We start from the raw sequence: 14,768 nt of genomic DNA, 5'->3' as shown, positions 1-14,768 counted from the left end.
ATTCGTCTGCAAGATGTATTATTGTTAATTAAAACTGCCATTCTCCTTGTGTCCAGACAGAGGGCTGCTGTTGTCAGAATGATTAGATAGCATACTATGGTTTTCATACATATCCCTGGTAATTAAAGTTGACAATGAATTCGTTTAAAATCCCAATGAAATTCTCAATCAGAATTCCTCTGAGGGTGGCTTCCGGAAGAAGGTGATGATGGGGCTGTGGAGGAAAGGGAAATAGGGGTGGATAAAAGGATATAAGGACCAGCTACTTGTTTCTTAAATCCTCTGAGAGAGGCCCAAACTTGGAATAAATGAACTATCAGTGTCAGTGTGATCTTCAATATTCCCTTAAGAAATAAGTCTCTCTTTAAAGAAGCAATGTAGACTGACCCACCCCAAGACCTTGTGTGCTCCCAAAAACATGCTCCCTGGCTCTCATCTTTCAGAGAGGATTTTTTTCTTTAGCCAGGAGGCCTAATAACTCATAAATAACAGTTAAAGTCCCTCAGATTAAATTCTTATGTGTTCGAAGAAAACAGGATTTGTATTCCTGAAGGTTTGCAGAAAAGATGCCCGATTCAGACCAATGTTGGAATGGTTGGTGGCATGCAGTGGGTTAAATGGACTGGGGTAACAGGACTGTGAGGAAAGCCTTAAAAGAAATGACCAAAATCAGGATTAAACTTTCTGAAGAACTATCCAAATATAGCCTAGTTAATGACAGGGAAAGGCAGGTCCCGGAAGGAACTGGGGCAGTCGGCAGGGGTGGAATGGAGAAGAAATAACTGTGGGGAGGAGTCTCCAACCCACCCTGACCTCATATCAGCTTCAGGCTTTTACCTGTGCCTTTCCTTTATGAGAGATGTGATAGCTGCTGAATGACCTGGGCTTATCTCTAACTGGACTGAACAAGGAGGGATTTTTACTTGGAGGCATGGGCTGGGGGTAGATAAGACAACCCCAGTGGTCTTAAATTAACTCTCCCTTGCATTGGTTTGACACTGGAAGACTCAGCAAGTCAAAACACACTCTCCCTCAACTAGGTCAGCCTCCTCTGAGAATCCAGTACCTTTTAAGTTGGGCAGTGTCTGGTCGAACTGAGAGAGTGGTCAGAGGTTGGAGGGGGAATGATGAGAGAAGGCTGAAAAAGGGGTAAGAGAAAATGAAAACACTGGAACACATTCATGAACTGTGGTTGGAGACCTTAGCATAATTTAAGCTTGCGAATTATCTTACGTCATCATTTTCTCTCCCTTTCTCTTTCAGAATGTCTCCTATGTCTCAATCGATCCTCTAAATCCCACCTTTCAATTTAGGATGCACCAATCAGCAGCTAACTTGGTAGTTGCTAAGAGAGAGGAGGTGGGGGCTTTGGAGGGTTTGTTGCTGCACCCACCCAGGAAAATTCCCCAAGCCTTTTGCATCACCTGCCTAGGATGCTCTAGCTCATCTCTGCTCCTCTCCTGCATTCTACTTTTTATCACCAAGCCCAAAAAGTCAAGCAGAATTGGTGTGGGGTAGGAGTCAGGTATAGCTCATCTTTGAAAAATGGAAAGAACACATGTGGATTCAGATGTAAGGCTTCCCATCAAGTTTTCCAGCTTTTAATTGGATTGGAGGGAGGAACTCGTTTTCTGTGTGTGTGTGTGTGTGTGTGTGTGTGTGTGTGTGTGTGTGTGTGTGTGATCTTGGGTAGAGGGTGAATTTGTTGGTGGCAGTAGAGGTTGTTCCCATTATGAGGAGGGGTTTATTCATTGTTTTTACAATCATCGCCTAAATGTGGTTGTGTTGGGATTGAGAAAAAGCCTCCAGGATCAAGATTAGCAGTCAAAGAATCAGGGGGTATTTAAGGAAGAGACATCCAGGGCATGGGGGTATAATGTGGAAGGTGGGAGGACAGATTTGTGTGGGAAAGAAAGGCTTATTCCAAGAGCAGGGGTTTAAAATGGAAACTGAGGGATTTTAAGCAGAAATTAATTAAGTCAGTTTCCTTCCCCTTGAAGTTTCTCATGCTTCTTAATTTTTAGTTCCCTATATACAACCTACACAGAAAAGACTAGGCACAGAGACCAGGGTATAGAAACTCATGGGTAAGGAGTGTGTCGTAAATCCTGATTCCATATCCTGAGAACAAGGATGGAGAACATAATGAAGTAAAGGGGGCCTGTGAGAGGTCACAGCACACACACAGGTGTGTGCATTTCAAACACTGACAGACAAGCACACATGTCACCATATGGTATTACATGAATGATCTAATATGGATGTGGGTTCTAACAGACTGAGACAGACAGATATACGTGTGCACGTGTGTACACACACACACACACACACACACACATACATACACACATGGGGATTACGATCATCCTGAGGAATCAACCTCAGAGAGATGACTCCTAGGAAGTGGCTTCTATAATTATCTTGATATGTACCCTAGACTAAGTAAGGTCCCCCAGGATGCTTCTCTCCACCTTCCCCACCACCACCCTGATCTCTAAACAAATCCAGCAGGTATCAGGGAGAGAGAAGGCACAGAGGAAAGTAGGACAGGCCAAACAGGGAGGGGTGTCATGATCTGGGCTCATCTTCACTCCTCTCTGCTTTGCTTTCTCCAGTTTCTATTCTTTTCATTTGCTCTCTGTAGCAACTTCTTTTCTTTATCCGCTAAGCCATCTCTTCTAGTTTTTCAAGTTTAGGTACTCCCCTTATATGCTTGTCCCCCTTCTCTTTACCCTTGGAAGAGATAGAAGTAACCCCAGACCTCAAGAGTACACCTGTGTGCCCTAAGGATATTTGTATATAATTCACTTTCTCTCAGGCCAGCTAGAGAATCTGCGGAAAGTCTGGCATGAAGTCTCTCTCTCTCTCTCTCTCTCTCTCTCTCTCTCTCCTCCTTTTGCTCCTCCTCCCTCCGTCTCTTTTCCTTCCTCTACTCTATATCCCCAGACAAAATAAGTAACCACCAGCTTCATAAAAGCAGTGTAGACTTTAATTCAGGTTGACAGGTGGGAAGAGAGCTAGGATTTGCTTCCAAGGGTGTCCAGATAAAAGGACTGTCTCGCTGGGAGAGGCAAGGAGGGCAAGCAAGTGCGAGTGGCCTGGTGGCAGACCAGGGCTAGGAGCAGGGGTGTAGCCACACAGTGTAATATTGCCAGGGCTTCTGCCAGGTGCACCAGCAGGTCCAGGGCCTGCTGGGCTGGACATGATGACAATATCAAGAAGTTGGACCTCACTAAGGAGTCCAATACCCGAAGTACTCCATGAGGCCACCAGAAAATGAACCAGACACACAGGATATCTACCCAGGGACATGACCCCCTGCCCAATACCTTCTTTAGCCCCTTGGCTCCCAATAAACCCAGTGGCAACAAGATAAAGATAGCAAAACAGGCAGCAGTGTGCATAAACTGTAAAATGCCCCGTCTGAATGTCAGCGTGCAGAGTCCACTGGAAATGTCACTGGCTAGGGTGATTGGCAGCCCCAGTAGGACTGCCACTACCCAAAGTCCCAGGGTGAGCCATAGGGTGAGGCCTGGGACCTGGCCTGCACCAAGTTTGGGGCCCAGGCAGGCACGGCAGCCTATCAGCAAAGCTTGGGCAAAGGTTGAGCTATACCAGACCAAGTGGGTTACGTGACACAGGTGGGTGTTGTGGACACCACTTAGGCCTGGTGCCAGGATGGGCACAGCAATGCTGAAGAGGATACTGCCCACAGCCAACTGTGCCAGAATTGGCCTGCCAGGACAGAGCTGCCAGTGAAAGAGAGGTCTGAGAAGAGCGAAGAGGACAGCTCCACTGGCTAGGATGCCCAGGACACTGGTGAGGCTATAGAAGGGCAGTGAGGACTCATCCAGCAGTTTACAGGAGTGGCAGGGGGCAGCTGCTTCAAGTCCAGTGTAGTCATAGTCAGCTTCTCCGTAGGAATTATTCCACTCATCTGAAAAGTCATCTCCAATGGCAATGTTACTGAAGTTCTCATCGGTAGGGGAGGAGTCCACCTGGAGGACATCCCCAGAGGGGACAATCAGAGCATCTAGTTACCCCACTGAAGAGTTTCCCAGGAACTGAGGGAAAAGGGAAGGGGAAGAATAGAGGGGAAGCTGAGGTTGGAGAACAAGGGGGCTGGAGGGGTTGGATGCAGTGGGGATGGTGGAAAAGGACAACACATGGAGACTGAGGAGCCTGTGAAGGAGCAGAGTCACAGAACAGTACTGGAAAAGCAATGGGCAAGACTGGAGAGCAGGGGAAGTTTGGAGGGATGAGAGACCTGGGTGGAACTGACTAAAAGACAAATAAGGACAATAATGGGAAACTCAGGAGACTAGCGTAAGAAGGAGAGGGAAAAAAAGGGAAGGGATAAGAGGAGGGAAGGAAAGTGGTATAAAGACAAAGGGGCACACAGAAAGGTAGTAGGGGCAGAGGTGGGGGCTGTGGGTTCCATCCCACACTCACCCGGTGCAGACAGTTCCCCATAACTCTGCTGGGGTCAGGGCAGGCAGCGAGAAGGGCTGGGACAGTTCTGTCACTGGCTGTGGTTCCAAGATAAATGTCAGGGAGTAATGAAGGCCATCAGTTCTGGGCAGGGCCATGGGGTGGCATGGGGAGTACATTCAGGAAGTCTTTACCCCACCCCCACTGCCTGCCTAAGCCTCAGGCCCATGTGGGACATTGGCCCAAGGCTTCCTGTTTTGAGGTTGGATTCTGCTGGTGTGGTCCTGCACTCGGGAAAGGAAAAAGGTGGGGACCAAAAAGTGGGTATTTTCCAGAAGGTGGAAAGGGAGGCTGAGAAGCCAGAGGGCTTTCCAGCATATTCTTTAAGCACAAGGAAGGAAGAAGGGGTCAGGGGTGAAGTGTGAGACAGAGATAGGAGACATGCTGGGAAGTTCCAGGGAAAGGCAATGGATGACTCACCGCTCCTTCACCCCCTTTAAGTTGATCCAAGGATAATTCAAAAGTCATGTGTTTATGGGATAGGGTATTAGTGGTGCTTGTGGCTGGATGCATGAGATGGTGACAGCCCAAGTGGCATATGTGTGTGTGTGTGGGGGGGGCTCTTAGTGTATCGGCCTGGGTATAAGAATGTGCTTATTTATCTGTGTGTGTGGCTATGTATCGTGTGCACATATCTGAGGCAAGTGTCTGGGTGTGGGTATTTCAGTGTGAGGGCTGGGGCGCAGCTGGTAAGAGGGCTGGGCAGTAGCATCATGAAGCAACCTTCAGGTAGTGATAGGGCATTTGCCTCGTCAACTATGAGTGCAGTGAATGTATCTTCCATACTAAGCAGAACATGGTCTGACAAGTTAGAGCAGGCTTTGGGGGACAATGAGATCTTTTCAAATGGGCCTGTTGCTTCTGGGGTACTCTCTACTCTTACTTCTGTTGGGGACACAAAGGCTGGAACTACTGGATTGACCTAACATCTCAATACTGTACAAAGTTTATATGAGGACAGCTGCTATTTCTCTGCAGCTGGCAGACAGAAAGGGTGTCTACCCTGCAGGCGGAACCCCCTAAGCTGACAGGGTTGCTCTCTGGTAACCCTTTCCCCCCGAGCTGCTGTCCTATGATTTCTGCAGTTTCGTCACCCCTTCCCCTGCATTTTGTTTCCTCTGTTAGGGAGACTTAGTCTGGACGTTGGAAGGGATGAGTCATGTAGTGTCCAAGTCAGAATGGTGAATTAGAGAAGGCTGCTTCATTTGTCCAAGAAAACATATGGTGCTTTAACTCCAGTCCTGCCAAGAATTTCCTTTCTATTCACATAGGGGTGCCTGGAGGTAAAGTATGGAAGCCAAGTTGCAAAAGAATGGGGACTTTATAGAGACTGTCCCCTTTTCTCCCAGGACAGCAGCTCTAGCCTCAGGTTCAACATGAAGAGGGCTAGAAAATGAGTTTGGGGTGTCTGTTGACATTGTCCTGGAATGATTTTGATAGTATCTTCACCTGCATTTCCTCCTTCTCCAGCACTGCCTGGGAGCTGTCAGTCGCCTCACTCCAAACTCTGGAAAGCAAGGGCCCAGCCAAAGGAAGTAGACACATCTCTCCCTTGGAGAGTTATACTGTTTCCATACAGAGATGCCCTTGGGAGGGTAGCCTGGTGAGGCACATATGACCCCTGGATATACCAGGTGTAGGGGGTACCAGCAGAGTCATCCTTATACATGCATCCCCACAGGAGCAAGAACAGCAAGAAGGAGGCAGCCAAGCATGGTGATCCAGATATATTGAGGGTGCGCCTCTGAGATTAGCACAAGAGAGTTAGAAAGATTATAAAGATACACGATCCCCTTCCTGCTCCCTTCCCCACCCTTATCCCACAGACAAACATACACAGCACAAGGACCCTTCTCCCCTCCCCCCCCACCGTCCCCCGTCCCCTGGTACAAATATGGCTTCTGTGTAATGTGGATAGAGTGGTTCAGCTCAAAGAGGAAAAGTAATTTTCCCAAAAGTGGGTGCTGGGAGATAGGAGCTCAAAAGGCCTGAAGCCCTAGGCTGTCTTGCTGCTGTAAGAGGAGGGGCCCTGGCTTAGATGGGCAGGGTTGCCTGCGATGCCCAGGGCCCTAACCAGCGGCTGGAAGATCCACAGCGGTATGACCTAAACTGAGGGGTTTGGGTCAGACCTGTTGGATGCAGCTCCCTTTATTTTGCATGCCCCTGGGTTGTTAAAGCAGGGAAGACATGCTGGAGGAGGGACAGCAGTGTTGGGAGCATGTTGGGTCTGAGACAGGATAACTGGCTGGACAGGGTGGGTAAGCAACCTCATCTCCATGGCAACCAGCTTGGGCCACAAAGGAAAACAGAAAATCAAAAGCAGGGGTAGAGATGGGAAGGAGATATGTTTCCCTCCTAGCCCTCAACTCACTGGGTACAGACTATGGGAAAATGAAATGGCAGTGGTCTTTCCAGGATCAGGGCCAGGGAGAGGCCTGAGGGATGCATAGCAAAGGCTGTGGCACTGACTCCATAGCTCTTAGAAGGGAGATTGAGGCAGGGTTTGATGCTCTATGTTTTAGGGTGAAGTGAGATGGGCAACTGAGCACAATGCATCCTAGGACTGTTTTATCGATGACAGATGGACACTGGAGGTGGCATGGAAATTCAAGGATGGAGCAATCTCCCAGAGGAGGTTCAAAGCTAGCTAGGAATCCTCCACTCCCAAAGACCCTCCATTACATGTCCCACAGCCCGCCCACCTGCCCAGGACCTGCATCACTGCCTCTCATACAGATACACACACACATACACATCCTCACACTCACAGAGTTCATATTATTCCCTTCCTTTGCGCAGGAAACAGCTCAGTGCAGTGAAACTCCTTTTAGTATTTTCATGGTTATGTCTGCCTGGCTGCTGGGGAAGGGAGGAAAGACTAAGGGAAGGCTTAGGAACTGACAGGGGCAAAGCAGCACAGTGTGGGAAGAGGAATTGCTGAGCAATGCCATAGGAGGAGTGGTTGCTGAGCAACAGTCCAAGGCTTGAGTGAGAGTAAGCGGACTCTGGGGAGGGAAGCAGGGGAAGCAGACACAGTTAGGCCCAGAGCAGCGCCACTGCCACAGCTGCCGGAACAAGGAGGGGCAGCCTTGCCTTGCTATCCTCAAGGGTGGTTCTTGTGAAAAGGGCCTGGTTTCATTCATCCTGGGGATCAAGGGGGAGATGGGGCCATCTCTGCGAACTTCCTCTCCAAATCTACTTCTGGCAGGGACTCACGTCCTCCCTCTGTGGAAGCTCTGGGTCTCTGTGTGGTTGCATCCCATCTGCAGGTCACATCTCCTCAGGGACTCCCCCATTCACACCTTTCCCATCATGGTGGAATGGGTGTCAGAGAGGCACCTGCATCTCTGTCCATAGCTCCAGGTGTGTGAATTCAGCAGAGGAAAGGTCACCTCTAGCTCCTGCTCACAACCTCCCCATTCCCAGAGAAGTCCAGGAAGCTGCTCTGCTGTAAAGGATGGGGGCCTGGTAAGAGCCCTTACCAAACCAGCTCTACTCCTTTCCTGTCCTTACCCTGCCACCCTCATTCTCCACCTCCAAGTTTTTTGCATTCCTCACCCCAGGGCCCCTGCCCCTCCAGCCTGGAGACAGATTTGATTTGGGATTGTTACAAAAATAATAATAACCCAAATACAGAGAAGCCACAGAAAGGGCTGAGGCAACCCTCCCTCCTCCCCGCCCTCCTCCCTCCCCATTCCAAACCGAGTACAAAACTGCACCCAAAGCAGACATTCTGTACAGGGGGTGGGGAGCCTAGGGAGCAAGCGGGTGGGGCAGCCCTGGGGTCACTCTGTACAAGTCCGGGTTGGTGATGGCCCCAGCAGTCCCCATGGGGCCCCTGAGGGGCGCAGGAGGTGGGTGGTCACCCTAGATGAAATATTCCTTCTTGTCGTCCCCGCCTGACTGCCCGCCTTCCGCGTTGATGATGGCTGTGTCAGCATCTGGGGCATCGTCAGAACCTTTAGCCTCATGTGTCAGGTAGGTTCCTGGGGAGAGATAGGGACTCCTCTTTTCAAGTGCAGTTTCCAGATTTTGAAGCCCCCCTTGCCCACCTACCCATCCACACTTTGCTCCTCTCATTTTTCTCCTATTTAGAGCTTTCTTCTAGGGAAGAAGAAAACCGCATACCTGACCTAACTTGTATTTTGCTGCCAATATCCATCACCTGACCACACCCTCATGAATTAATGAATCCTGCCTTTAATGAGAATTTCATTAATAACACAGGCAAAATAATAATGGTGTGTGTGTATGTGTGTGTATATAGGTGCAAGTGTCTATACAAGGTCAATTAAGTTCACAAACTCATCCTAGAAAAAGTGCTACATACCTCATTGCTGAATATCACTATAGTCACCTTCGAAGTACTCCCCTTGGGAAGTTATGCACTGACGCCAGTGCCTAGTGCACCCTTCAAAGCAATTTTGGAACTCTTTCCGGAATGGCCATCAGAGGTATCATTGTATTACCCTTGATGTCCTGAATGTTATCAAAATGTCTTCCTTTCAATATTTCCTTTATATATGGGTAAAGAAAGAAGTCACTGGGGACCAGATTAGGTGAGTAGGGAGGGTGTTCCAATACAGTTATGTGTTTATTGGCCATGTGAGCTGGAGCATGGTTGTGATGCACGAGCTATGAATTATTGGCAAAAAGTTCAGGTCATTTTCGTCTAACTTTTTCATGCAGCCTTTTTAGCACTTCCAAAGAATAAACGTGGTTAACTGTTCGTCCAGTTGGTAAAAATTCATAATGTATATTCCCTCTGATATCAAAAAAGGTTAGCAACATCATTGCAACAAATTTGTGAACTTCATTGTCAGACCACGTATGTGCATATGTATATGAATATGTGTATGAATGTGTGTCTGTATATATGTGGTGTATGTGTGTATGCATGTCTGTATGTGTGCCTGTATGTGCATGTGTGCATGTGTATGTGTGCATGTAAGGTAGTGTTAGGAAAATTGTTATGTCAGTTCCATGTATAAGATAGTTGAGAGCTGGCTAGTACTTGATCAGTTGGTGTAGTTCAGCTACCGGCTAAAAGTTATTACAGAAGGGGACATCTGAGAGGAAGGTGTGTGAGGAGAGGGTAGAGAGACATGGTGTGCATATAGGAGAGGGGAGAAAAGAACACAGATGTGTGGTGACAAGGGGTGGGGGGTCAAAGGCCAAGGAAAATGAGGCTAAACAAAAGGAAGAAGTATAGGAAGAAATGGGAAGAAGATGCAGAATTTCACAGTTCTCTGCTTACAGCAGAACACCCTGGTGGCAGAGCAGCATGGAAGCAGCAACTGACTATGTGGGAAGGTTTGATTTTACTGGATGATGACCAAGTAATGAGATTTTCCATTATCACAGGGTTGGCTGCATTCTTTTTCAAACACTCCAAGGGGTTGACTGAGTTTCCAAAGGCCCTTCCTGCAGACAGCTCCTACCTGCCTGTCCCTAACCTAACTCCCTACCCACGCCCAAGTTCTCCTGCCGATTTTCTCGCAAATCTGACCTTTGTGCCGGATCAAGTAGTGGCCAAGGAAAATGAGCAGGATGAGCAGCAGGAAGACGACAAAAGCCACGATCCCGCCAATAATGGCATGGTAGGTACTGGAGGATGAGGGCACCGGACTGGGGTCTGGAGGGAGGGGGAGTGCACACAGTCAAATCTGGGAAAAACCTTAATTTGATAGCATTTCTGACCTGGTCACAGATAATCTCACACAGCAGAGAACATGGACTAACATCAGGAGAATGGAGTGGCATCATTCAGCAAAGGGAATACACCTTATTGTGTACCCAAGTTTCTTACACAGTGTGTAGAACATAGTTATATTTAAATAAAATTGATGCATTCATGAATAAATATATAAATCTGTTCCCATTTAATACTTTAAGTTGAGTTCATGGCACTGAAGTTTGTTCTTGTCCAAGTCAAAGATCATTTATTTAACACTTAAATCATCTCTTGGTCTCTCTCTCTCTCTCTCTCTCTCTCTCTCTCTCTCTCTCTCTCTCTCTTTCTCTCTCTGTCTCTCTGTCTCTTTCTTTCCTCTTTCTCTCTCTCCCTGTCTGTCTCTGTTTATGTCTCTATGTTTCTTCCGATTTCTGGGTTATCAGAGTATTCCTTCCCTATCTCCCATACCCACTTACTCTCCTGTCTGCTTGCTATTCTGAGCTGGCTTCTCTAGAGGGGCTACTCAACCTATTCTCAACCTATCCACCCATTGCCCTGAGATTACATAGAGAAGGAGCAGAGAAAAACTGATGGATCCAAAAAGTAGGCACCTTGACAATACTTTACAAAAGATGATAGACTGTGACCCCCTTAATAAAGAACAGTGTTCCTTCTTGGTAGGGGAGTTTAGAGTTCCAGCAAAACCCCAATCCTCTAGCAAGTCTCATTAGGAAGATCTGCAATCTATTTTCACTTCCCACCATCCAAAGGTTTATGGGAAGGACAAAGACTTCCTTCATAGAAGTCCCACTGTGCTTCCTCCAATGATGGCCAACATCTCTTCTATAGGATAGAGAATCTGTCCTCCCAAAGAAGCCTCTACGGAGGATTGATTCCCACAGCACAGATAGGTCAGGCATGCCAAGGACGGCACCAGCCATAGCAGAGTCCCAAATGCCTGAGAAGAGAGTCCACAGGCTCAGGATACAGTACTGATATGTCCAAAATTATACTCGCCATAGATATGACTCTCCTACCCATGGGAGAGCTATTGTTTTTCCATAGACTTGGCTTGAGTCTTGATACTTCACTGACTCCTTATGTATTTTGTCTTTCCTACCTTATGTCTCCTCAGGCTTGACTGGGCCAGCTTTTTAGTTCCTTGCCTGTTTGTACTTTATTTGAAAGAAAACATTTATGCTTTGTCTTTTAATGTTCTACTTAGGAGGGAGGGAGAGGATTGGCCTGGGGGCTCCATGATAATAATATCATGGTGGGGGTGTGATGGTAATAAGTTGGAGGAAGCAGAGTGAGGTTACCCACTGTCTTTCTCCCAGGGAGTATGTGAGACACAGTCCATATTAAAAATAAATCCTGGGTAATTATTCCAGAGACTAGGGAGATGGAAATTCCCTAGAAAAACATAGGTTTCCGTGGCCAAAATGACCTCTGGGGTCATCCATGACAGGCCCTTTTCGATAGGTAGAAATCTACTTAATTTCATTCCAGGCAGGTGGGGATTAACACCGTGTTTCCCCGAAAATAAGACCGGGTCTTATATTAATGTTTGCTCCAAAAGATGCATTAGGGCTAATGTTCAGGGGATGTCATCCTGAAAAATCATGCTAGGGCTTATTTTCCGGTTAGGTCTTATTTTTGGGGAAACAGTACTGCTTAGGATATTCCTGAAAGATGCAGTAACTTATTCTACCACCAGGCGTCAGCACTGGAAGCAGTTAGGTCAAACAGGACTGGCTTTCCAGTACAGGGCAAAGCAGATCAGCAAGAGGCCAATCATAAAGGAACAAGAACTTTCTCTCACTGCCAATCATCATCAGAGTTGGCCTGGAGAGATCTGGGGATACCGGACCTCAATGCATTGTCCTTGCTCCTGGCATCCTGCAGTAGCTTTGTTTGTTGTGCTGAGGCAGTTCCCACCTCTGAGGTCTGCTCTGGAGTTGGAATCACCCCATCCAGACACAATGGTCTCTTATCCCTGAGAGGCCTGGATGTTCTCCCTTTACTGCTTTAATGGGCATTGCACTCTGATGTTCAGGGAGACTCTGATGTTCCCCACCCTCACAATGCATTTCCTCTATTCTGAGGAAAGGCTTATAAGACTGTTTGGCAGGACTCCACTGCTATTGGGATCTTCAAAAATTTCCATAAAGGCACATCTGTGCTAGCCTGTCTCTTCTCCTGAAACTGGGTTTGGTAGTTGTTCTTTGGGAAGAACTTCAGAGAAGAAGCATCACCTAGCCCCTCTAGAAGATATGGCATCTGAGAAAAGCTTATGACTAGTTCTCAGCATAGTACAAACTTATCTCCATTTCTGGCCGGACCCAGGTCTGCAGGACAGGAGATGATAGCAGCAGGATGCACCTCATACTAGTCACAGGAGAAGCAACTCTGAGAACAGCCTATTGCAAAAGGCAATGCATCTACACCCACACTTGAGAGGCTCTGGGGCCTCTAAACACAGAATTATTATGCTTGCTGCCAGGTGAGTGCAGGGATTGGAGGATGGTGCAACTGCTAAACAAAGTCTGATGGGAGCCTTCTATTCTACTGGTCTTTCCTTATTGCACACTTCAGAGTGGATCTGAAGCCTGATTGTTCAGGCCCTAGATAGGGGGCTGTTGTCCCTTTAGCCTACTTCCAAGCATCATCTGGGGGTGCTCTCAGGAGACAGAAAGACAAGAGTGCAAGATGGACAGAGAAAAGGGATGCTGGAGGTGGGCTCACCATTCACATTGAGAGTGTAGTAAGCCTTGTAGCTGCCCATGTTGCTGGTGGCTGTGCAGCCATAGGTGCCGCTGTCACTTTTGTTGAGGAATGGGAAGATCAGGGCGCTCTCCTGGGTTATCTTCAGGGGTGGCACACTACCCTCCTTCTCCCATAGGTACTGCTGGGGGCTGTTGAGGCAAAGAAATCCCAGGTGTTCAGGAGAAAGTAGCTCAGGTAGCTAAAGAGAGATTAAACACACACACACACACACACACACACACACACACACACACACACACACACACACAACTGGGAGCAGGGAAGTCAAGGACTGTTTGATGCAAGTGCAAAAAGTTATAGGAGCCAGAGACACTGAGCCGCTCTGAGGCATGGGATAGGGGTAACCTCTTGGGGTTGAATTTTGGGAAACAGGAGATTTACTAACTTGTATATTACTGTAACTTGGCTCCTTATAGGAACCTCATGGAACAAGGGAGAGGCCCCTCCCCACTTCTGCTCTTTGCAGGAAATAAAGGACGGATGTTGTTAGACAGTGTCAGGGAAAATGAGAGGCTCAGACAATACAGAGGAGATTGAAAGACTTTAAATGAAAATCACAATTGAAAGTATGGAGCTGTATTACAGGCTAGGAAATGGATCTTCTTACATGGGATTGCCACGACCCTCACAGTGTAACAACAGCTTCTGGCCCTCACGGGGATGTGGAGGGTCTGGCCTAATCTTTGCCGTTGGTGTGTCTGTGGAGAAGGAAATGATGTCAGTGCAAAACTCCCACTTCTACAAAATCATCTAGTTATACATTACAGCTTCTACACCTAAAAGCCTCAGCAGCCCAAGATGCCATAAATAAAGACCTTTCTCCCCTTACTTCTGTAAGCAAAGACCGCTATTATCATTGAATGTGTGAAGGACTCATAGAGGTAGGGTTCCGGAAGGTCTGTCTTTGGTGAGGATTCAAGAGACATCTTAACAGAGAGCTGAGAAGGGGTGTCACTGGTTCATCTGTGCCTAGCACACTGCCTAGCACATAAATGGGACTTAGTACATATTGATGACAGAACAAATACACTTGAACTTAATAATTTATTGAGCTCTCAACCTCTGAATCCTCTGCTCTGCAAGGGACCTTAAACTGGAAACAACACTTGAACAAAAAACATTTTTAGTGATCAGTTCAAAAATGAAGTGAGAGCTTTGAAATAGCAAGAGATGAGGGTCATATTTTGGCTGCAAAAAGGCACTGACACAACATAGATGGGCTCTGTGAAGGAACAATGGCATCTGCCACTGACCCCAAAAGGCTATTGAGGAGGCTAGCTCCAGATGGCTGTATAGAACAATACAACCAGATGCTGGTTTAGAACAACAGATAAAGAGGCTGAGCTTCTCCTAAGGATACAGACAACCTTAATAACCAGTTAATGAAGGTGTTTCAGTCAAATCAAACAGGACAAAGAGAATCAGGCCAGGTAAGAGAATGGGTGTTCCTGGGCCCTACAGTCATAGAAACCTCTAGCACAGTACCTAGAGTATAGCAATTATTGACTGAATGCTGATCACAGTTAGGCCAAAAAGCTCCCTGGAGAGTAACTGCCCGATGGTCTTGTACCTAACATAGAAATCTTTGCGGATCAGACTGGGGAGGGCCTTTATTAGCCCTGGCTGGGGACCAGTCTTAGGGGAAGAAGCCCAAGCAAGACCAGGAACCTTGCCCTCAGAACTAATAATCAGAGAAACACCTTATAGCTATATAGAACTCTGAAGTTTACAAAGTGCTTTCATAGGTATTGTTTCATTTATTCTCAGGAAAATTTAGTGAAGTAAGAAGGAGCCACTAAGATTACATACTTTGGTG

At 47.3% G+C, this 14,768-nt stretch overlaps 2 protein-coding genes across 4 annotated transcripts in view; both read right to left on the bottom strand.

Moving 5' to 3' along the window:
* Positions 1–2,969: 2,969 nt before the first annotated feature.
* Positions 2,970–6,296, bottom strand: ACKR1 (atypical chemokine receptor 1 (Duffy blood group)). Its single transcript, XM_081026489.1, has 2 exons — positions 4,453–6,296; positions 2,970–3,998 (listed from the first exon to the last, which is right to left on the bottom strand). Exons 1-2 carry the CDS (start codon positions 4,471–4,473, stop codon positions 3,018–3,020), a joined length of 1,002 nt encoding a protein of 333 aa, XP_080882615.1. The 5' UTR covers positions 4,474–6,296; the 3' UTR covers positions 2,970–3,017.
* CADM3 (cell adhesion molecule 3) overlaps positions 4,350–14,768 on the bottom strand; it is a 36,733-nt gene continuing 26,314 nt past the window's right edge. For 2 of the 3 annotated variants that reach the window (XM_081026487.1, XM_081026486.1), the window contains 4 exons: positions 13,560–13,650; positions 12,911–13,080; positions 10,001–10,126; positions 6,209–8,477 (listed from right to left, as the gene is read on the bottom strand). In XM_081026487.1, the coding sequence (XP_080882613.1) occupies positions 8,359–8,477; positions 10,001–10,126; positions 12,911–13,080; positions 13,560–13,650 (506 nt within the window). In that variant the 3' untranslated portion in view covers positions 6,209–8,358. Of the gene's footprint in view, positions 8,478–10,000; positions 10,127–12,910; positions 13,081–13,559; positions 13,651–14,768 lie in introns of all 3 variants that reach the window. The other variant, XM_081026488.1, reaches the window with a different exon arrangement.

This window comes from Rhinolophus hipposideros (assembly GCF_964194185.1).
Source record: "Rhinolophus hipposideros genome assembly, chromosome: 19".
In the NCBI taxonomy this organism is placed as follows: domain Eukaryota; kingdom Metazoa; phylum Chordata; class Mammalia; order Chiroptera; family Rhinolophidae; genus Rhinolophus; species Rhinolophus hipposideros.
Note: the sequence above shows the minus strand (reverse complement) of the source record. Positions and strands in the feature narration are given on the sequence as shown.